The sequence below is a fragment of the Microplitis mediator genome, chromosome 7 (assembly GCF_029852145.1).
Source record: "Microplitis mediator isolate UGA2020A chromosome 7, iyMicMedi2.1, whole genome shotgun sequence".
NCBI classification, from domain to species: domain Eukaryota; kingdom Metazoa; phylum Arthropoda; class Insecta; order Hymenoptera; family Braconidae; genus Microplitis; species Microplitis mediator.
Genome location: NC_079975.1, coordinates 10427096 through 10454809, shown reverse-complemented (window position 1 = coordinate 10454809; position 27714 = coordinate 10427096). Strand labels below are relative to the sequence as shown.

At 28.2% G+C, this 27714-nt stretch overlaps 2 protein-coding genes across 8 annotated transcripts in view; both read left to right on the top strand.

The window, feature by feature from the left end:
• The first annotated feature begins 31 nt into the window (after positions 1–31).
• On the top strand, positions 32–3250 carry LOC130671393 (probable GDP-L-fucose synthase). The gene is made up of 6 exons (XM_057475266.1): positions 32–331; positions 395–509; positions 592–720; positions 1540–1753; positions 1832–1969; positions 2031–3250. The coding sequence occupies exons 1-6, from the start codon at positions 201–203 to the stop codon at positions 2264–2266; spliced, it is 963 nt and encodes a 320-aa protein (XP_057331249.1). The 5' UTR covers positions 32–200; the 3' UTR covers positions 2267–3250.
• A 222-nt stretch (positions 3251–3472) lies between these two features.
• LOC130671390 (diacylglycerol lipase-alpha) overlaps positions 3473–27714 on the top strand; it is a 42261-nt gene continuing 18019 nt past the window's right edge. For 5 of the 7 annotated variants that reach the window (XM_057475257.1, XM_057475259.1, XM_057475263.1 and 2 more), the window contains exons 1-12: positions 3473–4994; positions 10804–11015; positions 13120–13224; positions 18530–18716; positions 18796–18880; positions 19863–20191; positions 20380–20575; positions 21183–21371; positions 21446–21736; positions 21803–22032; positions 22142–22165; positions 23393–23525. In XM_057475257.1, coding sequence (XP_057331240.1) covers positions 4900–4994; positions 10804–11015; positions 13120–13224; positions 18530–18716; positions 18796–18880; positions 19863–20191; positions 20380–20575; positions 21183–21371; positions 21446–21736; positions 21803–22032; positions 22142–22165; positions 23393–23525 — 2076 coding nt within the window. In that variant the 5' untranslated portion in view covers positions 3473–4899. Of the gene's footprint in view, positions 4995–6115; positions 6645–10803; positions 11016–13119; positions 13225–18529; positions 18717–18795; positions 18881–19862; positions 20192–20379; positions 20576–21182; positions 21372–21445; positions 21737–21802; positions 22033–22141; positions 22166–23392; positions 23526–25451; positions 25531–27714 lie in introns of those variants that run through there. The other 2 variants (XM_057475261.1, XM_057475258.1) reach the window with 2 other exon arrangements.

Sequence of the window (27714 nt, the reverse complement as noted above, 5' to 3'; positions counted from 1 at the left end):
CTTGATCATTTAATTATGGATAGCGAATAAGAATAAACCTGATTATCTCTGGAGAACACACACACACACACACACACACACACCTTGTGTATTATATATATATATACACCTGCCATAACCTCTTTAATTTTCATTCCGCTTTTTTATAAGTATTTTCTATTTATTATCATAAATAGAAATAAATAAAAAAACAAATAAACATGAATAAAAAAATAATACTAGTCACCGGAGGTACTGGTCTTGTTGGTAAAGCTATTGAAAAAACTATTGAATTGGACAAAAAAGATGATGAGGAATGGGTATTTGTTGGATCAAAGGATGCAAATTTATGGTGATATTTTTTACTTTTAGTTATGAGTATTAAATACATTTATAAAACTTAAATTTATTTTAGTGACAAAGAAAGCACAGAACAACTGTTTGAAAAATATAAACCAACTCATGTAATACATTTGGCTGCTATGGTTGGTGGTTTATTTCACAACATGTCACACAACTTAGATTTTTTAGTGAGTACCAAAATCAAAACAATTCGAGTATTATACAGTAGTATTTTATGTACTGATGAATAATTAAATAATGATTTTATAGCGTAAAAATCTCCACATGAATGATAACGTTTTACAAACTGCGCATGAGAACAATGTTATTAAAGTTGTTTCTTGTCTTTCAACTTGTATATTTCCCGACAAAACAACATATCCAATCGATGAAACTATGGTAAATAAATTTAAATAAAATACAACTAGTATATTTAACAAAAAAAAATCTATTCAGTCATACTCGAAATGGAAAGTTATACTTCTTATTTCAATCAATTTAAAAATTTAACTATTTTTGAAGATTTCATAAAAAAAAATCTACATATTGTTTTGTTACTCTAATACCGAAATTAAATTTCGAATTGATTTTTCAATATAATTTAAATAATAATTAACGAGTATTAGTTTTTTTTTAATTTTCGATTTAACAAAGCCACGACGTAAACTGGGAAAATTATTGTTTAAAATTACATTCTTATCTTTCAAACTTTGTAGAAAAGAACCAAATAGACTTAATTGCAAAAGTAAATCCCTTGGATTTTTTTTACATTTTCATGACTATTAAATAGTTAGAAAAAAGCGTTGAAATTATAACTTATATAGCGGAAATTATAGCTAATCACAAGAACTTTAAATTTCATTTTTCAAAATTTAGTTATAACTTTCGGCTCAAAAGTTATTCAAGGATAAAGCAATAAAAGGTCATTTTGATGAAAATAAAAAAAAATTTCAAACACGTACAACTTCCAAATTAACCGACCGATTTTGCTCGTCTTTGAACTTGAGCAAGGTATCCCCCAAATATATATTAACTTTTGAACTGAAGGTATTTTTCGGCATTTCTCGACAAAATAAAACATATTGCAACAAAAATTTTTTAGAATCCTGACATGAGACCCTCTATGATAGTTATATTCCTAAAAAAAATGTACTTAAAAATCATTACTATTGGAGTTGGTAATGATTTTTAATTTATAATATTTAATATTTTTCACAGATTCATAATGGTCCGCCTCATCCATCTAATTATGGATATAGTTACGCAAAACGACTATTAGATGTTGCCAATCATGGATACTTTGAGCAACATAACAGACTTTATACTAGTATTATTCCGTGTAATGTGTTTGGACCTCACGATAATTTTAATCCACATTCCAGTCATGTAATTCCTGGATTAATAAGAAAACTATATGACCTGATAAAAAATGGTAAAGCATACTAACTTAATAGCTTGTTAAATTTTTCTGTGTGACATTATTTTAAATATTCATTGTCTTCGATTACAGATAATACTGAAGATAAAATATTTACAGTGTTGGGATCAGGGAAACCTTTAAGACAATTTATTTACAGCTTAGATTTAGCCAAACTTATAATATGGGTTCTTCGTGAATATGATTCGGTTGAACCAATCATTTTATCTGGTAGGCTCATTCAGTATTTAATTGTTTCATTATTTATTGTTATTAATCGTTTTTATTCTAGTGGATGAAGCAGATGAAGTGTCAATCATCGAAGTATCTGAAACTATTGCCAAAGCTTTTGATTTTAAAGGAAAAATTGTATGTGATACTACAGCAGCAGATGGTCAATACAAAAAGACTGCTAGTAATGCAAAACTAAGGAGTTATTTATCTGACATACAATTTACTCCATTTGAAAAAGCGATCAAAGAAACTGTTGATTGGTATCGTAATAATTATAATTTAGCAAGAAATTAAGTCCTATATATTTATATATTAGGGTGTGTCATAATAAAAAAATATTTTTTTTTGTAGGTCTCATAGTCTCAAAAGTTACTTCGAGACCAAAAAAATATCCTCCTAAAAAATCCGTTCAATATCTCACAAATTGAGCTGGCATTTGACATGTTCATTTTCCTATGTTAAATGTATGTAAAATTGTTTTTTTAATTTTACGTGAAAAAAGCCACGAAATTTTTTTTTTTATAATTTTTGAATTTATATGCCAAGGCTTAAAGCCGGATGGCAAAAGTATATAATTTGTACATTGTCACTCATAGTACTGTATGTGACAATGTACATAACCAATATTAGTGAAATTTGACAAGTTAATAGGTACTATCAGAATCTAAATTTAAAAAGAATTCAAATGTTTTATTTTTAAAACTTTCAAGAGAATAAGCATTTATGAAATCTTTTGGTAGCTCCTGCCATTACCGAATTGCAGACACAACAAAGCCGAATAACTTTTGTTCTGTTCACTTTACAAACAACAGAAATCAATCCATTTTTGTAAAAAATCGAATTTGGCACAAGACCTCACTAGTTGAAATAAAAAAAAAAATTTTCATTGATTTCATAGAGAAGAAATAAAAAGAAATGAAGCTTATACAAAAAATTCATTTTTTTTTACAAACTTTGGAGGGCTGTAACTTTTTTTCTGCTGAGGTTACGAACTTGATGATTCAAACCTCTTTGTGAGAAATTCAATTTTCTACAAGCCAGCTCAACTTTTGAGATATTGAACTGATTTTTTGGCAGGATTTTTTTTTTGTCTTGAAGTAACTTCTGAGACGATAAGACCTAAAAAAAAAATATTGTTTTATTATGACACACCTTATTATATATATAAAAATTTTTTCCAACTCCTAATGTTTATAAAAATATTACGTACTTATTAATATACTTTCGTTTTTTTTTTAAATTATGGAATCAGTTTAGTTATGAAACTTGGATGTTTGTGTAGAAATTTTACTTTCGATGTAATTAAGTTTTAAATTTCTAACATTAATTATAATTATTAAAATAAAGAACAGCGTAACTATTTTTAAATAAATAAAATTTTTTGTTAATAAAAATGATATTGAATTACAATAGAATATTATCATTATAATGACGGTGCAAATAACTCATAAGTTAGTAAAATCAAATTATTGATTTTCTGAAATATAATTTATTATCTCGGTTTTCGTAGATGAGATATATTTATACTTTTTTTTCCCTTTTATTAAGTATATTCAAGTGAAAACATTATTTTGTGTTGACTTTGTATTAGTTTGTATAAATTATTATTTTTTACACAAAACATAACACGTTGAGATAAACATCTATTAGATACTATTTTAATAATTTTATTACATATTTGAATTTAACTACACATGCACTGTGCAAGCTGTTGAAACGCGTGCGCTAGAGCGCCGGAACGCCGACGCCGTAGACATCCTTCTCTGTAATTTTTTTCGCAATTTATAAATGAAAACTTCAGTACGCTTGAGAGAATTCTCCTGATCAGTTATCGTTTAATTTTTATTTCAATTAGTTATTAATGAAACATTGAAACACGCACGTGGTTTCAATATAGTTTTTTAACTCTCCTTAAATTTTAATTAAATGTATGGCTCATTAAAAATAAGTATTTTCATCTTAGTGAAAATAAATCAACGATTATTCAAATATATATACATGCATAAAAAAGTATAAATATAATTTAAATCATTAAAGCAGTTTAGTGGTGCATTATTTTTTCAACACATTTTTTATCTGTCATAATCACAAAGATAAAGGTCTGCCTTAACAGCGCGAGCTTTCGATAATTGTTAAAATTTATTCATGTGTAACATAAACCGTGGGTTTCTTTGAAGAATGAGTCTTAAAGAAGATAAAATTATGGATATACGATTAAATCTGAGCAATCAGTGTAAACTGCGAACTTGAAGGCAACGAAACTCAATGTTATGGATAGAAAAAAAAATAGGAGACAATTTTATTGTATTAATTGTGATGTATTACTACTACTTATGTCCTGCATAAATATTTTTTAGTCTTAAAAATTAAAAAATAATTATAGCCCCTGATTTCTGTGGTAAACATTTAATAATATAAAGAATAGAATATTCATCAATAAATTTAATTGACCCATGAACAGGAATAGTAATTACATAAAACTATTTTGTTTACTGTCAGAACTAAAGGAAATGAAATTTGAATTACGTTATCGTTATAGCAGAAGCAAAAAAATAAATAAATTTATAAAAAAAGGCTAATAATTCTATAAATACACATGAAACTCAATAGGCGAATAAGAAATAGACAAAAGAGAGTAATAAAGTGTGTGTGGACAATTACAGAAAGTTGCCAAACTGCTCTAGAAAAATGGTGGAAAAAAAACTAGCTGAAAATATTAATCGAAGATGGAAAAAAATTTATTCACGTACAAATTAAAAATGAAACAATAAATTTTTAAAATGCATGAGAGTTTATACGAATCAACATAACAAATTATATTATGAAATTTAATATCAAGAATACTTTTACCACAATTATATTTGTACTTAAAAAAAGAAAATGATCTATTTACATAATAAATGATAGAAAAATTAACTTAATAAATAATGCCGGGTATAGTAGTATTTCGGCGACGATGGAGTGTTGGCAGCGATGATCTCGTGGTTCCTGGAGCATTTTTATGTATTGTTCACATTATATGGTAAGTTAATAATTAAAACCATAAAACAATACGTGATAAAAACTAAACTTTGATAACTATTTAAGTTAATAATTTTTTCTTTCTTTCAACAGTTAATTATAAAATATCCAATGAATTATAGGGTGCATTCGGAAATGCTTTAGCTCTATCTCTAGCCAAGCGTTGCCATATAGCGAGAGATAGAGCTAAAGAATTTCCAAATGCACTCATAACATTACTTCTTTCATTTAAAATTACTTTTAATGTAAGTAAGATAAATTCCTTTCTGCGCATTAAAAATTGTTGTGTTGAAACCAATATAATTTGTTTGTTAGAAACGGTCGACACAATATTTGTGTCATTTTTTAACACAGACTATTTGAGTTAAATTTAAACACTAAATTTGTGTGAAAATTTAAACAAAGAATTTGGGTAATACGACGCGTAAATTCAACACTTTTTAAATGTCAGTGGCGACACAAAAATAAAATGTTACCATTTACATTTTATTTTTGTACCATGGATATTCATTGAATATTATTTATATATTATTTTGAGGTTATTAGAAGTGACAATAATCATTATTTAGCATTCAGCTATTTTTTTAATGTAAACAATGCTTTTGTCAGTCAAAATTTTTAAAAAATCATGTAATATTTCATACCAGACGTAATTGATAAATAAATTAATTTCGTATAAAAAAACAAAAACCCATTTTTATTTAGCGAGAAAATAATTTTAACATTGGACAAAATAATTCGAAATTATGACTAAATCTTTTTAATTTGTATGATAAACATTCCAGCATTTCGTAAATGGTAAATTTAATATATAAATAATTAAAATTGTTAAGCTAAATTGACATTTAAATGTCGATTTGACTTTCATTATTGTAATAATTTTTTCTGTGACTATCGATTGAGTTTTTAACATAAACTGAGTGTTAATTTTAAAGTAACTCTTAATAAATGTTGAAAATTTGGATTTTTGTACTAGGTCACACTTGTAAAGTTTTAAATAGTCGGCCGATTTAAAATTTTAAAGTAACACAACTATAACTAATAACCATTTAAACATTGTTTAAAATGAATTTCAAGTAGAAACGTAAATATAATTGTTGACACTTGACATATGTAACAATTATAAAAGATCAATTTTCATCACTTATTTAATAATTTTTCATTATCAACAACAATCATAAAAAAAAATATTCCAAGCATTGTCGTGTTTGTTTCACAAGTGGATTTCGATTTAAATTTGAAATTCAAATTCTCGTCATATTAAAACGGAACGAATTATCTGCCGTATTGAAGTGAGCTTTTAGTATAATTTTGAATTTACGTTACGTATGAGCAAAAAAACTCTGAGATGGGACAAAACCTATATAGTTTAATACAGTTTAATGATTACTTGTCGTAATGTCGAAAAAGACAGGTTAACTATTTGCAAATTTAAGAGATGATTCTCGAATCAAAGTGATTAAATATTTCAATGGCTATTACAGTTTATTAAAGAGTTAATATCAATGTGATTCTATCTTAATAATTATATTTGTTTGTAATCTTTTTGTAAAGTAATGCCAAGTCTCGTGGCGTTTGATAGACGATGGCATATTGGCAGTGACGATCTTGTTATGCCAGGTTTTTTTTTGAGCTCTGCCCATTTTATTCAGTAAGTTCTATCGAATTATAAATACCTATATTCTTGATCAAAAAAATAATGCAGTTTATTATACCGTTTATAGGATAAATATATTTTTTTCTATCTAGTTGTAAAATTTGTTTTCGAAATTGTCGAGTGTAATTATTAAAATTTTGCTGGTGGTCTATGAATACATTTTTTTTTTTTAACCCATTGAGAATATAGGAGACTTAGAAGGGATGAAGAACTTTCAAATTTTAGGGATATTTTAAAATAAAAAAAAAAAATTTTTTTTGTTGCAATATTGTCAAAACAAAAAAAAAACAATTTATACACTCATTTTTTTTTATATTCGTTCGGTTGTATCTTTACAATTAACTAAAAACATCAGATTTTACTTGTGAAGTGTGCATCAAGTATGCGTTTGTCTCTTATATTATTCAGGATAAAAACAATCACAAACTTAATTTTCGTAATGTAATAATAAAATTTTAAATAACATAATTGCCTCCAATTACCACGATCAGACTTGGCGCGTCAGTGCCGTCTTAAGTTATTAACCATAATTTAATTTTAAGTCACTATAGACGCGCTAAGTACATTCTTGTTATCTGCACACTGTCATGTTTTTAACGTTTTATTTTGTATAACAAAAATTAATAGCGATAATTTTTACAAAAGCTAATCCATACTTTGCGCACTATTTACAGATAAAACTTGTTTTTAGCTGATTTTACTAGATCGACTAAGTTATGATAATTTGTAAAAACATATGAACAATCGAAAAAAGCTATTTAATCAAAATAACAACATAATTCCCGATGAAAAAAGATTTTATACAATTGTATAAAATTATATACAAAAAATGGCCCGATCCAATTGTATACAACTGTGTAGAAATTGTATACAATTCTATACAAATTGTATACAAGTCTATATAATTATATACAATTTTATACAAATTATATACAATTTGTATAGAATTGTATACAATTTCTATACAAATTATATACAATTGGATCGGGCCATTTTTTCTATCCAATTATATATAGTCTATATATAATTATATATAGTCCATATATAATTGATATATAATTCTATACAATTGTATAAAATCTTTTTTCATCGGGTTTACATTTATGTATACAATGCTGCTATGAAAAGTTCTTATTCAACGCATGCACGGTTATCCTTCTTTATCATATTGGTAATGCTAGTCAAATCGCTGTTTTTCGACGGTGTACTATAAAAATTAGAAGGCAATACAGATTTCTAGGTTTTCCACCAGTATGACATAATGAGCTCATAATGACTCTCTTTTAAAACTACTGTTGAATACCTTTCTTACACGTACTTTACTGTTACAAAGTGTTGCCATCAAATAGTTTGAGAAAGACACACACTTACAAATTTAAGAATTTTTAATTAGTTGTTCATAGTTTATATCAATTGATAGCTCTCACAAAAATATTGTTATAGCAAAATTTTTAATATCTCATAACCCAGATTCGAAAGAAAGTTGTAAGCCCAAGATGATCCCAATCGGGTATAATCAACTGTTTCCCAATTAAGCATACCCTATATAGGGTTCCCATTGGGTACACCCTACAGAAACTTTAGGCCAACCTAATAAAATCCCACCATAATCCCAACATACAAAAAATTTTCTGAAATAAATTTTTTGTTTGAATCCTCTCTTTCCAGTACAATTTTGTTTTTTTATATTCAATTTTCGAAGAAGACCATGGACATCCCAATCACGAGCTCTTCGTAATACTATCTTATTTTGTCATATGACAACCAAGAGCTTGGAACGATATCAATATTTTTTTTTGAACTGTCGTCCAAAAAAAGAATCGACTTACGTTTGTGACTTTTTCTGAAATAAATACCAAGATTATTGTCAATCGCAATTTATATTAGTGTTAATTAACAAAAAAAAGTTCATTATTTCACGAATTCTTACTCTGCACGAGACATGATTTTTAGAACCTATATTCACTAGTACTTTTTTATTATTATTTTGATCAATTATATTGCACGGTATTGTAACTGTAAAGGATTAAAAAAATTACGTCTTGATGAGTTACTTAAACGTTTTCCAATGTAAGAGTCACATGTGTATGGGTATTTGTCCACTAGATATTTGCTTTCAGTGCGGACCTGTCTGAACTTGTTTTCGTTTGTATTATATAGTCACAAGATTTTGTCATCACGTGCATCACTGGTGTTAACATACACAACTATTTGGTTTTTATCTCCACATATAATAATATATAAGTCTATGAAAGTAGTAGATATTTCATATGGATTATTTTTTTCTTAAAGTTTTAATTTTTTTAAGTTCCTAATTAAATTTATAATCTGCAAGAGATGAAAAATATTTTTTTTGCTATTCTTTAGTTTTTTTTCTTTATTTTGAAGGTTTAATCAATTTTTTTTTCTTTCTTATATTAAAATACATAATAAAACATAAATATTTTTAAAATTATTTAAAATTTTTAAAAGTAAAATTTGTTTTTTTTTTTTTTTTATAAATTTCATGTTTAGTTTTCCTAACGTGTTCCCAATTACTCCCCAATTAGGTAAGACCAACAGCAAGTTATTAATTTTGACGTTGGGTCATTCTAACAAGTTCCCAAAAATATCCCAATCGAGCAAACCCATTATCGAGTCATGAATTTTAGCATTGAGTTTTCCCAACATGTTCTCAATCCTATCCCAATCGGGTAAACCCAATGGCAATTTTCTATTTTAATGTTGGGCTTACCCGATATTTTTCCAATCAAATCCCAATAGGGATAATCCTATCGGACTTGCCCCATCAATACCCAATGGGGTCCCAATGTATGCTTGGGGATAATTTCTAGTCGGGCGAAGCGCCAATTAGCACTGCATCGTTGAACAACCACTGTGACTTCGATTTATAGGTGTGATAAATCAGGATAACTAATCATTCGTTGAATAAAATATATAATAGTGCGTAACGCGTAGATTAAACCATTATCTATAAAACAAAAAATTTTCATTTATAGTTAAAAATCCCTTGTAAGAAATTACGACGGGCTCAGGTTTGGCTGGAACTTGGCCCAATACTTATGAACTCTGGAGCAAGCTAGAAATTCGAACTTGGCCCAATCTTATTTGAGTATCGGGATGGTAACTACCTGCCCGACAATTTATTTTGGCCCAATGTCAAGTGTCAGTGTTGTGCTAGTACTGGAGCTGAATAACAAAGCACCTATATTTATTACAAATAAATAAAAAAATCTGGAGACCGGTTGACCCTGCGGGCAAGGGCCAAAACTTCCTGTTGATTTTAAGAGCTCGAAAACATTATTGTGAATTCATTTTTGAACTCTTCAAGCTCGGAAATACTCTTGAATGATTGGTTCAGTCGTTTCAAATATATTTGCGAAAAACCGTTTTTTATTATTTCTTTCGCCAACGATATCTCTCGAACGAATTAACCGATTGAGATGATTGAGGCAACAATCGACGCGTTTCATTGAGTTTCAGAGCTGATTAGATTTTGATATCGATCGATCGAGCCGTTTCTAAAAAATTAAAAAAAAAAAAACTAGAAAAATTTAAGTAAATCGTTACTTTTTTTTTTTATTAATCACCAATATCTTTTGAAATAATGAACCGATTTTGACGTTTAAGGTGATATTTGACGCAGTTTCTTAACCACTGAAGTTCAAAGAAAAACTTTCATCAATTAGTTCAACAATTTGAATTTTATTAGCGAAAAACACTTTTTCGCAATTCTTTCGATAACGGTTTTTCTTGAACTAATGAACCGATTTTGAGCTAATGAACCGATTTTTGAATTAAAATTTTTAATCGTCACGAATCGTCTTTAATCGTTAAATTATATTGCCATTTCTGGTCATGCATGAAGATTAAAAACAATTTAAAACGATTAAAAATTTAATCGTTTTTAATTATCTTTAATCATCAATCGACGATTCATGACGATTTCAAACGGTTGAAACATTTTTAATCGTCATTAATCGTATTTTCTAATCAGGGTATTCACTAATTTAATTTTAGAGAGTGGGATACATTACATATTATATTTAATTATAACAAAACTACGATTTATTGATGAGTTATAATTTTTTTTTCGACATTTTTCTTACTAGTATCATTGTATCTAATCACTAGTCACTACTTTTTATTACAGGATAACAGTCCTTGGAGTTCTGTTGGGAATAATCTCTTGGGATCGAAGTATTGTTTGTGTCCTATTACTATGGAATTATATTCTTGGCTACCTCATCATCTTTATTATAAGTTTAGCTGTGGAATTAGCAATATGTATTTTATCAAGTCGAGGGAGTATTCTAGATACTGTAGCTCGTGCTCCTATTCAGCATTTTATATATATAAAACTTTGTGAGTATTAATTGAGAACCAAATTTTTGGTAAAATATAAAATCTTATACATATTTTTCAGTTTTTTTTTGTCAACTTATTAATGTATTTTGAATAAAAATTCAAATATAAAATGTTAGATCAGTAAGTTCATACTCAAAAGTGGGTCATCATTTAGAAAAAATTTAGGCAGAATGACAATAGCTAAAACTATAGATAATACATAAAAGTGTCCATTTTGAGGGAACTACATACCTTAAACTAATTACAGAAGTAAAATATTTCAAAATCATGGTAGAGTAATAGTGTCAAATATTGGCCGAGCTCCACATACCCTAGTAGCATTCTTAAGGAAGTCTTACGTAAATCTGTACCTTTAATCCTCAGCAAGTCTGTATCATTAGTCTTGAACAAGTCTGAGGCAAGATACTTCCGTAAGATACCTTAAGTAAATCTGTAGTAATATTTACTTAAGACAAGATACTTGCTCAAGATGCGTTAAGACAGACTTGCTTAAGGTATCTCTGGACATGGCTACTCTCTTCGTTATTTCGCATACCGTCTATACAGCATTACTACAGTAAATTCAGTAGTGCTCACTTAATGTTCAAATAATTTTATCGAGTCATAGTATTATCAATTTTTAGCATTTCAAATTTAAATGAGAACCACCAGGTTTGCTATAGGTACTGCGTTTCAGCTTGGAGTAACTCGGAGATAAAAACACCCTATATCTTAAGCAATTACGCAACAACTCCGACCTCACATTATTGAATATTGCTTAAGAATTGGTGCAGACTGTTTCTACAGATTTTCATAAGTCTTTAAGAAGAATCTTAAACAAAACTTAACGGAGTCTTTGGCAAGTATCCCAATGAAATTCATCTCGCTTTTGTTTAAATCTTCCGTGAGAAAATAGCTGAAAGAAAGTCGTCGAGTAAATTGCTGAAGACAATGCTACTGAGGATAATCACCGGGGACCTAAGTATCCTAAAAAATTAAAAAATTGGTGAATTGAATTCATGAAAAATATGTAATGATAAATTATAAATATTTCATTAATTACATTCACCAGTTTTTTAATTTTTAAGGGTGTTTAGGTACTCAGTCATTAAATGAAGCTCGACCAGTATTTGGTACTACTACGTTATGCTAATATTATTTGTTGAGTTAAATATTAAAACAAAAAAATAAAAACATTTGATTGAATAAAAGTTATAGGACATAATTTTCTTCTTATGTATACATTATTATATATTAAATCACACTTTTGATCAATCAGAAAGAATTGTATTTTAATATCAAAATTTATGAGGCTGACTTTAGCCAGCTAGCGGTGTATTTTTCAGGCGTGAATTACATGAATGTATTTTTTAACATATTGAAAAAGTTAATAATGTTGTTGCTCATTTTAAAAATTGTTTTTATTTAAATTTTTAGTGTCTAAAACTGGCACTAAAATGGCCACAAACAGTACTTCTGCCTTATATAGATCGCTCTTTTGATGAAACTCGCGTAATAACACTTTAGATGTTTTCAACCACGAGGATTTTTTTCCGTGGTTGGTTCAAATTTTTGAAATACATGTAAAGCTTGCATATAATATATTTAATTTTAACGGTAATTTGTTCATGAATTATATAAGATATGGTATTACAAAATCGAATCCCATTTCAAATAGAGTAACAGAAGTCTTAAAAAATTTAATGAATTATTAAAGTCTGCAATTTCCTCAAAGCGCCCACTGTATGTATTATTCGTAACTTCATCATGTACTAGTTTTAGCAATTACATTCTTTACGAACTCGCTTTAGAAGATAAATTTTTTTGGGTACTAATTCACTGGTCTATTGAAATATATGTGGAAAATTTCTTTGGTCATATTGAACTTTCGATTAACATTATTGGACTATTTATACTTTTTGACCCAGTTTGCATTTTATCATTCTACCCAACGCCTTTATCAAATCAAGACTTTTCTTAGTTGTAAAATAATATTGCTCAATTTTCGTTGTTTTCACCCAGTCTTATATATTAAAAACATTTTAGAACTTTTGTGTATTTCAAATACGCATTTGAGTGCTTTTTATTATATATCACATACTTTTTAAAATTTTATTTTCAGCTCTTCTGCTAGTAGAAACAGGATGGCTCTGCGCCGGTGTTACATGGTTAATTTATTATTATAAAAGTTGTTCTGCTGTCAATGAAGCAAAAGATATTATGCTGGGTAAGCCGAAGTGAATTTATTGATTTTCATTTCATAACTGTAAATGATTGTTTTCATATAAATATATATATATATATATATATATATATATATATATATATATATATATATATCCTGAGAGAAAAAAATGTTTTTCTGAACTATAAAAAACATAGTTGAATGAGACCTCCACTATTAACTACAGTTTTGTTAACTGATATGATATTAGTTAACAGTAACAGAAAAGTATAGTTAAGGTGACTATTTAGTAGTAAATTTAACAGTTTCTTATTCAGCATGTCCAGAAGAAAATTTTTATGACAACCATACTTCAATATAGTACAAGAAACTATAAATATTAGTTAAGATTATTATTTTTTCATACTCATCCCTTTCTAGTTACCACAACTATGCACTTTTCTCCCAGTGTATATATATTTAATTTATATTCAATGGAAAATATAAATTATACTTGGATATTATTGATGTGTCGGTAAAAAATTATTTTATTTCTTTTATAGTTTATCGCAAATGTTAATAATCCCGGGTCAAAAAAATAACTTAAATTTAACTTGTTTACGTCACCTAAGTCAAAAAAAAATATGTTTTTCATTCATTTTCAACTTGGTTTTGGCTAACTTGACCTAGTTAGTATCTATTTAAGTCCAAAACGTCAATTTCAAGTTATTATTTTGATCTGGAAACTTTAATGGAAAAGTAAGCTCAAAAATAGTAATAATCAATAAATCACATGATGTAAAGGATTATAAAAATAAAAAAAAATTTTGGGAAATCCAAATGTGCACGCCTCATACTCGTTTGACCTCATTTTCATAACAGTTTATTTAATTAATTTACTATAGAAGGTTTATTGATATTATTTTTTCCACATCGAAAAGGGCATTTTCGAGCTAAAATAAATATAAAGCGTGCAATAATTACATAAAAACGCATTTTTACCACTAGAGTGACTGCACCACTAGAGCGAATGCACTGTACGTTGTACATTAAATGAACAGTAGATGATACCTTCACGTTAGTTAGATAAAGATAGCTACCCGAGTCGAAATATTCAACGTAAATTCAACGTTTTCAACGTAAATTCAACGTTTTCAACGTTTTGAACTTAAATTGAACATTTTGGACAGTGACCGGCCTATGAGAAAGAAAAGAGATCGGGAAAAGAAAGCACCAAGCGTTATCGCAAGGTTTTCCAGACTAATTATCAAAAAGATAAGTAGTATCCTCAAGGTCTTTCTCCAAAACACAATCTATGATGCTGTCACTTAATCCAAGAACATTAAATTGAAGACTGACACTGCCGTAAGATTACCCGATCAAAAATGATTTTAAATTATTATAATTGAGCATAAATGATTATATACGAGATATCATATATAATTACATATAATTATACGTGATTACACATGGGATTATATATAATTATATATATGAACCTATATATGGGGCATTCCATGCCAAATCACCGAGGTTTTGACCCGACCCCCTTCGATTTCGCTGAAACTTTTTTATCATTTTTTATCCTACCAAAGACATTTTTCTGAATTTTTTCAGATTTTTTTACCCAACCCAGAAAAAATCACGAATTTTTGAAAAAAACCGCTCATTTTTTTAAAAATTGCTATAACTTTCTCAGAAATTAATCTTTCAGCACTTTTTTTTTCTATAAATTTGTGTTTTTAAATGTAGTTTTGAGAAAAAAATACAAAAAATGTTTCGAAAGTCACGATATATAAAATATTTCAGTTTTTTCAATAAAACCGTTATTTTTTCGAAGTTCGACACCTTCGATTCTCAATTTTTTTGTTTTAAAAAAAAACTTCAACCAAGACAGTATTCAACCCCGCTATTCCCATTTTGTGCCGACTTTCCTTTATATTTTTTTTTTTCGATTGAAAATACAGAAATTTCTAAATTTGATTATTTTTTATGACTTTGCGCTAAAGTTCTTTTGGAACGTTTTTAAAAGATCAGAAGTTGAATAAAATTAGACAAAAACGACCGTAAAGTGTATTAGGGGCAAAGATTGATTTTTTCGGAAGAAAATTCCCAATTTTTAAATATAGTGAAACCTAAACCTACAATTAACCTTCGCAATAAGACGATTTATAGATAAACTTAGAAAAATATCGATAGCCCGAACTGAGAATTGCATCTAGACCATGTCGGTATCGCGCCGAGTGCTCTACCAGTTGAGATATCCGGTACTATGCTATCTTCCGTTCAATTTGATCTAAAATTGTCTATAAGGCTATCGATATTTTTCTAAGTTTATCTATAAATTGTCTTATTGCGAAGGTTAATTGTAAGTTTAGGTTTCACTATATTTAAAAATTGGGAATTTTCTTCCGAAAAAATCAATCCTTGCCCCTAATACACTTTGCGGTCGTTTTTGTCTAATTTTATTCAACTTCTGATCTTTTAAAAACATTCCAAAAAAACTTTAGCGCAAAGTCATAAAAAATAAGCCAAATTAAAAAATTTCTGTATTTTCAATCGAAAAAAAAAAATATAAAGGATAGTCGGCACAAAATGGGAATAGCGGGGTTGAATACTGTCTTGGTTGAAGTTTTTTTTTAAAACAAAAAAATTGAGAATCGAAGGTGTCGAACTTCGAAAAAATAACGGTTTTATTGAAAAAACTGAAATGTTTCATATATCGTAACTTTCGAAACATTTTTTGTATTTTTTTCTCAAAACTACATTTAAAAACACAAATTTAAAAAAAAAATGTGCTGAAAGATTAATTTCTGAGAAAGTTATAGCAATTAAAAAAAAAATGAGCGGTTTTTTTCAAAAATTCGTAACTTTTTCTGGGTTGGGTAAAAAAATCTGAAAAAATTCAGAAAAATGTCTTTGGTAGGATAAAAAATGATAAAAAAGTTTCAGCGAAATCGAAGGGGGTCGGGTCAAAACCTCGGTGATTTGGCATGGAATGCCCTATATATAGGTTCATATATATAATTATATATAATTCCATGTGTAATCACGTATAATTATATGTAATTATATATGATATCTCGTATATAATTATTTATACTCAATTATAATAATTTAAAATCATTTTTGATCGGGCAATCTTATGGCAGTGTCAGTCTTCAATTTAATGTTCTTGGATTAAGTGACAGCATCATAGATTGTGTGGAGAAAGACCTTGAGGATACTACTTATCTTTTTGATAATTAGTCTGGAAAACCTTGCGATAACGCTTGGTGCTTTCTTTTCCCGATCTCTTTTCTTTCTCATAGGCTGGTCACTGTCCAAAATGTTCAATTTAAGTTCAAAACGTTGAAAACGTTGAATTTACGTTGAAAACGTTGCAAACGTTGAATTTACGTTGAAAACGTTGAATTTACGTTGAATATTTCGACTCGGGTAGTGATAATATATCCCGTGAGAAAAAAGAGGACACAAACAAAACAGGGTTTTATGTTGTGGGATTGTAGGTTTTGAGTTTTTATTAATTATAAATGAACACTAAAAGTTTAGACAGCGAATATAAACAGTATTTTTCCTATTAAAAAAACTAAGTTTCTAAAAAAAGAATCGTGTTAATTAGCCGTGTTTTTCAAGAGTCATCGTATTTACGAAGTTTCATACAAGATTATTGACGTAAAAGGTTTTTCGGATAGAAATATTTATTTATAAATAAATTTATCGATCAATTGACTTAAACTAACTTAGAATGAAAGTTCAATAAATTGTCTACATGCTGGTATATGAATTATCTTATTTCCACGTACTGATGGAGTGTAACAGAGATTTAAAGTGAGTGAATTGGACAAAAATTTTGTAGCGATTATAAAGCACGCCTATAGTGCAACGCGTTATGAGGTGTGCAATATTTGTCAGGTAAAAGATTTTTTTTTAATTCAAACCTGTCTGATATTGAATAAAATTACAAAATGATTGTTAATTTAAAATAATAATCTTTATCTTACGAAATAAAACGGGTAAATAAAACTTTGAGAATTTAATTTGATTCATGTTGGACGTTTCATTGTTTAATTACGACTTCCCAGGCAACTACGAATAATTTTAATTAAAACTCTTTGATATACAAATCAATAGCTTATGAATATCATATAGATATTTTTCATATATACCTTGATCAAATAAATTCTATTGTCTGTTGATCGAAACAAAGATTTAATTTAAAAATTTTAATGTGATATGACAAATTATGAAACATTATTTGAAATCGAATTCCGCTGAAAATTTTTCTTTTTAAGTAATAATAGCTTCTCTATACCTTTTGAAAGGTCAGACGAGTAATGAAAATTATACACGACTTTAAAATAACTATTGTGTTCAATTCAATATAATTTACTTCTTTAAATATATTTTATTATTGATTTTCTAATGAAGCTATGGAAAATCAATAGTAAATGCATAGTTTATACATGCAGAGAATTTTATAGTCAAAATTACCGAAAAATTTTAGTTTAAAATGGGACAGCTCGATACTCTATACTGTTTGTTTCAGTAAATATTAATAAAATTTTATTAAAATATACTCACCCTGATTAAGAGAAACGATTCGAAACGATTTACAGTGTTAAATGCCCATAAGAAGGGTGATTCAAATGTATTCAAAGTATTCAAAAGCATTAAAAAATATCAAAAATGTTTCTTTTTCTAATCATTTTAAATCGTTTTTTTTAATTAGGGCGAAAAGATATTTATTTTTACTACACTACATGGTAATATTTGTGACTTATCAAAAATTTTATTTTAATATTTACAATCAAAAATAACTAAAAAAACAAGGTGCAATCGAAAATTTATCAATTTAAATTGAAAATTAATGACCAAAAATTACTATGCTAGCATTACAATTATTATATTCGTTTATTATTATCTGATATATGCCATCATAAAAATTTGTTCAAGTATTTTATTTTTTAAAGTATTCTTCAGGCTGTTTTTCTCTATCTATGACAGATATTAATTTTGAATACTTTTCGCAATGTTGATTATTGATAATAGTGGGCAATCAGTAACAAAACGTAATGAATGAGAATAACAACTACTTTAGGATATAAATACCAATATATACATATGTATTGCTGTACAGTAAATTAATGATGAGATACGGTGTTCTTGTTATAAATTTCATTTATTTTACATCATTCATCTAACGTGTAGCGCAAAAACATGCCGATATGACCCTTAAAATGTTTTACCTTGTAGAGACTGGAAGTTCTGATACTGATCCACAGGATTACATGATAATGTCATTTTTTTTGTTCTAAAAAAAAATAAAGAAATTAAAAATGACAGCGTAATTATTTTCATTATATAGGCCTTGTTATATGCAACTGGTGTATTTTGGCATCAGTAACCATAACTGTTTGGTGTACATATGATGCAGCTGGAAGATCTTGGGTAAAGATGAAAAAATATCAGCGTAGTATGAGAGAAGCTGAAACTAGAAGTGGTAGAATGCATTACAAACGCAGTGGCAGTCGTAATAGAAACTGGCGGCAACGGTAGTCTTTTTACAATATTCAATACTAAATATTTTTTATTCATTATTAATTAATATTTTTATTAATTTTTAAATTACAGAAAAGTTATTCGTGCTTATCAAGACAGTTGGGATAATAGATGTAGATTGCTCTTTTGCTGTATGGGCAACTCAGACAGGAATCAGGTAATAATCAATTTAAATAATAATTTTTAGTAGATTTCATAGAAATCTAACTATTTTCGGTCTCAAATAGTCAAGTAGATTTCGAAAATACCATTGATTCAAAAGTTTCTATAAACGTATTTATATATATATGATATAACGCGCCGTTCTCCCACGATAATAACCGCAATTCTACACCGATCTTAACGAAACTTCGTACAGTTATTTTTTAGTTAACGAGCTCGGTTCTGATGAGCTGAATCGGCCAGAAAGTTTATAAGCTATGGTCGTTTGAAATTTTTTGATTTTTCGAAAAAATCGCCTTTTGCTGGTTTATGGTCGAGTAACTTCTAAACCTTAAAAGTTAATCTATTTTTAGTGATTGCATCTTTTGGTTCATTCAATTAGATTTAATTGGGGCTATATTGCTTATTCTTTTGACAATTTTTTTTAATATTTCGATGAATTTTCAAATAATTAAAAAAATAGAAAAAAAATTTTTTTTCGCTTCAGCGTTTAATAACTTTCGAGTAATACATAATAGTTGAATCTCGTTAATTGTATATTATAGCTTATCAAACGAGTTTTAATTTTCACTTCTATATTTTCATAATCGCCTTTTCTTAAACAAAAATTATCTATTTATTTATTGAATTTTAGCTGTTGCCTTTGTTCTCCTAATTTTCTCTAAATTTCTGGCACTGTTTTAATCAAATTTATTGCCGTGTAACACTTTTCAAATCTGAACATCTCAATTCAAAACGTCATCACTAATTTTGTTGCAATTATCATACCTTCGAATGTTTTCGACCTCGAAATATATAAAAAATGTCAAAAAACTTTTTTTTTAATTCAATCTTAAAATTTGAAAATATTTAAATAAATAATGAGAAATCTACTTCCGTTTTGGATCCCGAATGGCTTTTTTTGTTATAATAAAAATAATACAATATATATTTCATATAAACTTTATATGGTTAAAATAAAGCTTTTTTTTTTCCAGAATTCTTTTACAGATATTGCAAGGCTTTTGAGTGATTTTTTTCGTGATCTAGATGTTGTTCCTTCAGACGTTGTAGCTGGACTTGTATTACTACGAAAATTCCAAAAAGTTGAAAGAGAATTAATTGTAAAACAACGTAAAAATGACACATATGAATTTCTTTCTGGTGTTCCAATAACACCAAGAACAAAGTTTTTATCATTAACTGAAGATGGAGATTTGATACATTTCCAAGCTGCAATTCATTATATGCATTTTGCCTTAGCAGCCTACGGTTGGCCATTATTTTTAATAAATCATAAAACAGGCCTTTGCCAATTATGTACAAGGTAAATACGCGTATCGGATAAATTTATAGTATATTATGTACATAGCTCAGCCAGTCAAATAGAAAAAGTCTCAGATCACACGTAATTGCTGGCCGAGGCTGACAAAAATGTGATCTGAGGCTTTCTTTTTTACTGACCAAGATATGTAATATATTATTATATTTTATTATGTGATTCTTTCTTAATAGATTAAGATGTGAATGTTTCCCATGTGTAAAATATAATGATGACGCCATTGTAATTGATGACAATTGTTGCCAATGTAATTATGCGGCGCTTCGGCGTATGGTTGATGTAGGTGAAGTTGAAGTTATTTATGCAACTTTCCATGTAGATATTGGAGAAACTCCATTTTTTGTTGCATTAGATTATACAAGACAAAAGGTTTGTTTCCAAGTAGAAACCCATTTAACAATCTTATAGCAATCTTGCCCAAGTCTGGTCACCATTATACTAGTTATCTACGTCTTTATATAACTATGGATTTTGCTACAGACACTGCCACAAAGTTTTAAATTGCACATTGTGGGGTAAAGAGACAAAGATAAAAATGAGATATATTGATAGTATAATATGAGACTTCTTGAACAGATCTAACGCAAGACATGCGTTAATGTCCGCAAGTAATTTCTGGTGCAAGACTCGCTCAAGATGCGTGTAAGTAATTTTACTAACACATCTTGAGCAAAACATATTCAATGTTCTTTTGTACAATATCATGTGCAAGTCCTACAACAATCTTGCATTAATATCTTGTGGCAGATTGATAGGTATATAAAGACGTAGACACCTAGGGATCTTCCGCAAGATACTTTCATGAAAATAGTACGACTACTGTAAGATTGTCTTGTGTACGTAATCTTGAGAAGGTCCATGTAGTATCTGTCAAAAGATTCTTGTGACCAGTACCTTGATCAGCAACTTGTGATGAAAATTGTTCCATGGGAAAATAATATAAACTTCTATTTCCATATTGACGGCATCACTACAGGTTGTTATTAGTATTCGTGGTACACTTAGTATGAAGGATGTTTTGACGGATTTAAATGCTGAAGCAGAAGTATTACCATTAACACCACCGCAGGAGGACTGGCTTGGACATAAAGGCATGGTTCAAGCTGCCGAATACATACGAAAAAAAATATCCAACGAAGGCATTATTACAAAAGCTTTAAACAAAGTAAATCCGTAAATATGTTTTTATTTATTTAAAATTAATAATTTAAAAAAAAAATAAAAACAAATTGATTTTAGAATCCAGAGAGAGGTACTGATCAATTTGGATTGGCACTGGTAGGTCATTCATTGGGTGCTGGGACTGCATCAATTCTTGCAATACTTCTTAGGCAGGAATACCCAGACCTGATATGTTTTTCGTATGCTCCACCGGGTGGTCTTTTGAGTATGCCAGCACAACAATATACCCAAACGTTTATTACATCAGTTGTTGTTGGAAAAGACGTAGTCCCGAGGATAGGTTTACGTCAAATGGAAAGTCTACGCGCGGATTTAATAAATGCTATCAAAAGAAGTGTCGATGCTAAGGTACTGAAAAAAAAAAAAAATAATGAATAATTATTTTTTATTTTATCGCTCCGTTTATTTATTTAGTGGAAGACTATTGCGTGTTCTGTGATGTGCTGTGGGTGCGGCTCAGTGCCAACGTCCGCAGCAAATTTAGAGGCAGGGGGATGTATAGCTGATTATCAAAGAGACAAAGATCAAGCAAGGGCGCAGACTATTGTTCCAAGTGATTCTAGTATTGCTCTCACGCTTCATACTCCACTTTATCCACCTGGTAAAATCATTCATGTGGTTCGACATCATCCAAACAAGGGAGAGTAAGTATTTTATTTTATTATATTCATTGCAAAAATATCAAGGTTAAAAAACTTGAGATGAAAATATCAATTGATCACAAAATAAATATTTATTTATTTTTCATTATAGGCAAAAATATGAATCGCGATGGAGGTATGTTTTCATGTTTAATATTGATGTTAAGAAATTTATCAGTATTTACAATATTATCTTGATATCAATGCACGCGTCATTGACATTATATAGATTTTATTGAGTTTACAGAAATAGTATTAGAACAAAATATTATTATGTAAATAGACTTGTAAATTATTTTCTTGAAATTTTAAATATTCAACCCTCAAAGCGCAGACTATTTTTTCATAAAACAACGCATGCATTGATAATCATAATCAATTACATTAATTTTTCTACGTCTTAGAATTTTTTTAGGAGTTTTTTTTTATTTTAGATACTGAAAGTTTATAAAAATGGAAATATAATGATTTTGGTGCTGTGAATTTTTTTTTACTTCATACAATTAGTTTCCATTTAAGAAACTAGAAAACAAGAGTTTGATAAAATAATGCACGCAATTTTTTTTTTTGTTTTTAATTAAAGTTAAAATTTCAAGTTAGAGAAAAAGAGTCGATTTTTTTTTAATTATTAAAGAATAAGATTCTTCGATATCTTAAAAGAAATATTGTTAACTCATCAGCACTCCCGTTATGAGCATTTTGCTGACAGGACACTATTCAATTTATAGGATGTCGCTGTAGTGCAAGCGAGACACTAAAAAACACGGGAGTGCTGGAGGGTTAAATTTTAATTTTACCTTAAATATTGTACAGTTGTCATAATGGAAGAATGAAGAATGAACTCAAAATGCTTAGTGAGGATATAAAGAATAAATGATAAATGTTAATTGGGGTATAGATCCGCCGTGGCCGACTGGTTATATAAAATAAGACGTCAAGACTCAAGGTCCGGGTTCTTGTAGAAATATTCATGATTTTAGTTGTTCATCGCATGGGTTCGATCCCGGCACTGAGCAGTTAAAGCCAGTGATTGGTTTTGTGTAAGATTTCAAAATCTCTAATTCAATATTGTTTATTTATTTTTTTTTCATCGCCTTTGGCTCGGGTAGGCAATTATACACACGGGTTAAAATATCCTACTTTCCTCTTTAGGTGAGTAATATACTACACCACCAATCGGTAAATGGCCATTTAGGGTTTGCTTTGCAGATCTGATAAGGCGGGATAACTAAACATGCGTTGAATAACAAATTTTATTTATATATTCATTATAGTTAACTGCTGATTTTTTACTGCATACAAAAAAATAAAAATTTGAATTCGTTAAATTTTGAAAAATGTATGAATTTCCTTTTTATTTCAGGCAATTATTACGAAAAAGAGAACCTGTTTATCAAGCTTTATGGGCAGAGCCAGGTGATTTTGATGAAGTTCTGATTAGTCCTGTAATGATACAGGATCACATGCCAGATAATATGCTCAAGGCGCTTAATAAGGTAAGTTTTCAATTGAGAAATAAATCTGAAAAAGAATATAAAAATAGGCGAATACTAGAAAGTCGTGGCTCTTCTTTAAAACACGGTGATTATGAGCCACTTGAAGAAACGACAGATAATCAAGAAATAACTATCGATACCGATCATACTTTTCAACAAAATTTTACAAATCAAAATATACATTCAATCAATGACGCAATAAATTCAAATGAGTTTAACAATAATCCAATTACTGTTGATGTTGAAGTTTATGGGAAACATTAACTAGTTTTGAATTAGAAAAATAACGTAAATTTTCAATTTAGTTATTTCCATTTTATCATATAAAATATATATATTTGGATTAATAACATTCAAATCATTCATATCAAACTATTACCAATCTGCTAATATGTTATATTTCATTAATTGTCATCAATATACATGATTCTTATGTATATTCATAAGAATAAATAAAGATATATAAACCGTAAAATTTTTCATCAATGATGCTGCATGTGTTCTTATCATCAGCACCGCATGGCGTATAGTGTAATTAAAAATTTTGAATTATGTTCATTGTAATATTATTTATGACATTATCGTCTAAATGATTATTGTAGAAAATGTGATTGCAATATCATTTTATATTATTGACATTATTATTTATTTTATTTGCTAGTCCAAGTATATATACACGGAGAAAAATGAGACTCAAAAATACATAAAATAACAATAAAAAATACATCTAATTTAACTATGCTAGTCTACCAAACTTGAAACAGACCACTTTTTTTTTTTTTTTTAATTAGTGTAATCTATACTTAATTGTAGTCTTAGCATAACTAAAATTAAAGTCATATTTTAAAATCTGAGTTGTATAATTTATAAAAATGATTACTTGGTATGTACTTTTAACATTTGCTATCAATCTGTTTTTATTTTTTATAATGCCAGCATAATAAAAATTAGTAAGCTATATTTCTCGAGAAAAAAAAAGAGAGTGAGCTTTGACTTTCAACAGAAGACCACTAGTTTAGTGATATGGTGCAGGATTGAAGAGTCAGGTTTTAACGTTCATTTTTTCTTCCAAGTCCCGGGCGCGATCACTGGTCCTCGTAATTTGTTGACAAATCTTCTTTCCATACAACTGGTAGACCTTAAGTGAAATTACATTTTAGTTACACGTGTTTATCGAGTTATCGATTGTTTTATTGAAATATTAAAAACTATAGTACATGTAGTAACAATCGTTATTTCTTTATAATTTTTCACCGACCAAAAAATGAAAATAATGATGTTCATTTATATAATTCGTCACAGCAGTACAGATACTATAGAGCACTCAACAAATTTTATTATGCCGGTACTATTTTGTATATATACGTGTAATATGAATAGCTGCGGTGAAATCAATTATAATTGTGATCACTGATTTATTGAAAAATTAATGATGGATACATTAAATATTAATTAAACTTTACATGCATTATCGAATTGTGAATAATTTTTAATTGAATTGGATAAATATAATAAAATTTACTGCAAAGTTTATTGTTTTTAAAATATTAAAAAGTGTAATTGTAAAATTATGAATAATAGAAATTAGCGGATCATAATTTGTAATTTATTATTCATTCTTTTAAATCTTTGTAGTATTTTCTCTAGAATCATTATAGAAGTTATAAAAATTTTAATTGAAAATTAAAGACTTCAAAAATTACTATCTTAGCATTACAATTATTATATTCGTTTATTATTATCTGATATGCTATCATAAAAATTTATTCAAGTATTTTCTTTTTTTGAATATTCTTCGGGCCGTTTTTCTCCGTTTATATATATTATTTTCATTGAGTTACTATTATTTAAATGCTACATTATTTTTAATATTAATAGTTATTAGAATGTTTATAATTTTTTGTATAATTATGTATGATTTTACAGATGAATAGAATTAACTTTAAAGTAAAGATTCGAGTTGTTGAGTTGTTGAGTGTCTAGTTAATTTTTAATTCCTTAGTCCAATATTCCTGTTATCGCTCGGTCATCATGCTACAGTATTTTATAGCATATTTAGTTGCTTCTTTTCATTTATGGATCTTTAGATACCTTTGAATAGATCTTCCTTTATAAAATTATCGTAAAATGTAAATTTGATTTCATATACAAACACAGTTTCTGATCAATAACTTTTTCGATTAACTTATAATGTAAACTTAAAATCACTTGCATCGATTAGTATTTATTATGAAAAATATGTTAATTTTTTATTGATGTCGGGACGGGAACTACAAAACACGTAAAATGAAATCTAAAGAATGATAATGAATTATTATCATCGTATTTATTTCATCAGTATTGGGGGTGTTCGTAAGAATATTCAGTTAATTTATGATTTTGTATGAAACGTATCATTCAATATGATATCGATAAAAAATGATTTCTGGTTACTTTTTATATTAATATTAATTAAGCGAAACGTTTTTTTCTATTTTGATATATACTTAGTTTACGCCATTCGTGTAAATCATATGTATCATTAATTTCACGCCTCAAACACGAAGCGAAAAAATAGTGCTCTATTGTCGGCAGAACGAAAAATTGTGATGCAATCGGCTTTTTAATTTTTTTTTTTAACATAAAAAATAAAATTTTATACAACTCATGCCTGAAGAATACGCCGCTTACTGGTTAAAGTCAGCCTGCTAAAATTTTGAATTAAAATGAAATCTTTTCTGATTGGTCGAAATTTTGATTTAATATATATTATACTCCTTTATATTAGATATCCCTGGTTAAAAATACTGATTGAAAAGAATTAAAAATTATGAAATTCTAATTCTTTTCAATAATTTCAATTCTTTTGTTTGTATACATAGATATACAGTTTGCATGGAGTGGTCGCTTCTCAATTCTTTTTAATCAGTATTGTTAACCAGGGATAAGCAATAGTTTTCATAAAAAATGCTTAAAGAATAACTCGTAAAATATCTCCATAATATGATACAGGAGCCTCAGAGGAACGGTGAGATAAAAAAATTTGAAATGTTTTGAAATTTTGTGCCATTGTTCGAAACGATATAAAAAACAAGAAAAAAAAATCTGGGCAACAATTGGCCCTACGGGCCAGCCCCTCAATTCTCCACAGTTTTTGAGCTCAAGGAGCAACAATTGTTTATAAATTTGCGATTTTAACTTTAGAAACGAATTATTTGAAAAGTTTCAAATATTTTAGTTCGATATTTGGTACACAGTTTCTATATGATTCTTCCCCTTTAAAATGAGAGTTTGGACGACCTGATCTGATGAATAGTTTTCATTTTAGAGCTGTTTGTTTACTCGGTCGCGGTGATAAAATCGTTTTTTGTTTATAAAAAATCGTCACACATGGGTTTTTTCTAGTAACAATTTTTTTTCTCGTTATTCATATTGTTTCGAACCACGCCACAAAATTTTAAAGCGTTTTAAATTTTTTCTTTCAGCATGTTTCTGAAATCCACATTTGACTGTACTAATAGAGTGGTATTGACATTTTATTCAAATCAAAGACGATTATTAACTGAGTTTGACAGTTAGATGAAAAAATCCCTTATAAATGAGAACTTTATTTATAATGATGGGGATGGATGTGTTATATCTTTTTTGAGTGATTTCGAGGTGCGATATATACCATGATGAAAAAATTTTTCATTTAGAAAGAACCATCAAACATAGCTTTTATATACTTGTTGTGTTTTCTGTTATGTCATAAAATGTAGTATAAAAGCCTGAAACATGATTGTACTCGGATGATTAGATAACTTTATTACTGTTAATACAAAACATTACATTTTATAGTGCTATTTGGAGATATGTTTCGAGGTATTTCTCAAACACATGTTACAAAAGTATATTTTTTTTAATTCTGCATCGAAATTTGAAGTCTCGATGCCTGTATACTTCAGCCAAAACAAGCCAATTTTAGACTCTTGCAGTTGGAAACTATTGGTGCATACGTTCATCGCGAGTGGTTTTAATCTATGGGAGGAAATGAGCTTCATTCTTTTTGCCGCCAGTCAAATTTGATATTTGTTTCGGCCCTGATGATTTAAAAACGCATTCAAATAATTTAAATGTAGATTTCTAGATTTTCCACCAGCGTGACATAATAAGATAATAATGACACTCTCATTAAGCCAATATTGAATATCTTTCTTACATGGACTCT

Bases quoted from the DNA above. Each gene is read 5' to 3' on its own strand.
- LOC130671393 (XM_057475266.1), top strand. From the start codon at position 201: ATGAATAAAAAAATAATACTAGTCACCGGAGGTACTGGTCTTGTTGGT. The intron at 332-394 runs GTGATATTTTTT...AATTTATTTTAG, and splicing joins TCAAAGGATGCAAATTTATG to TGACAAAGAAAGCACAGAAC. The intron at 510-591 runs GTGAGTACCAAA...ATGATTTTATAG, and splicing joins CACACAACTTAGATTTTTTA to CGTAAAAATCTCCACATGAA.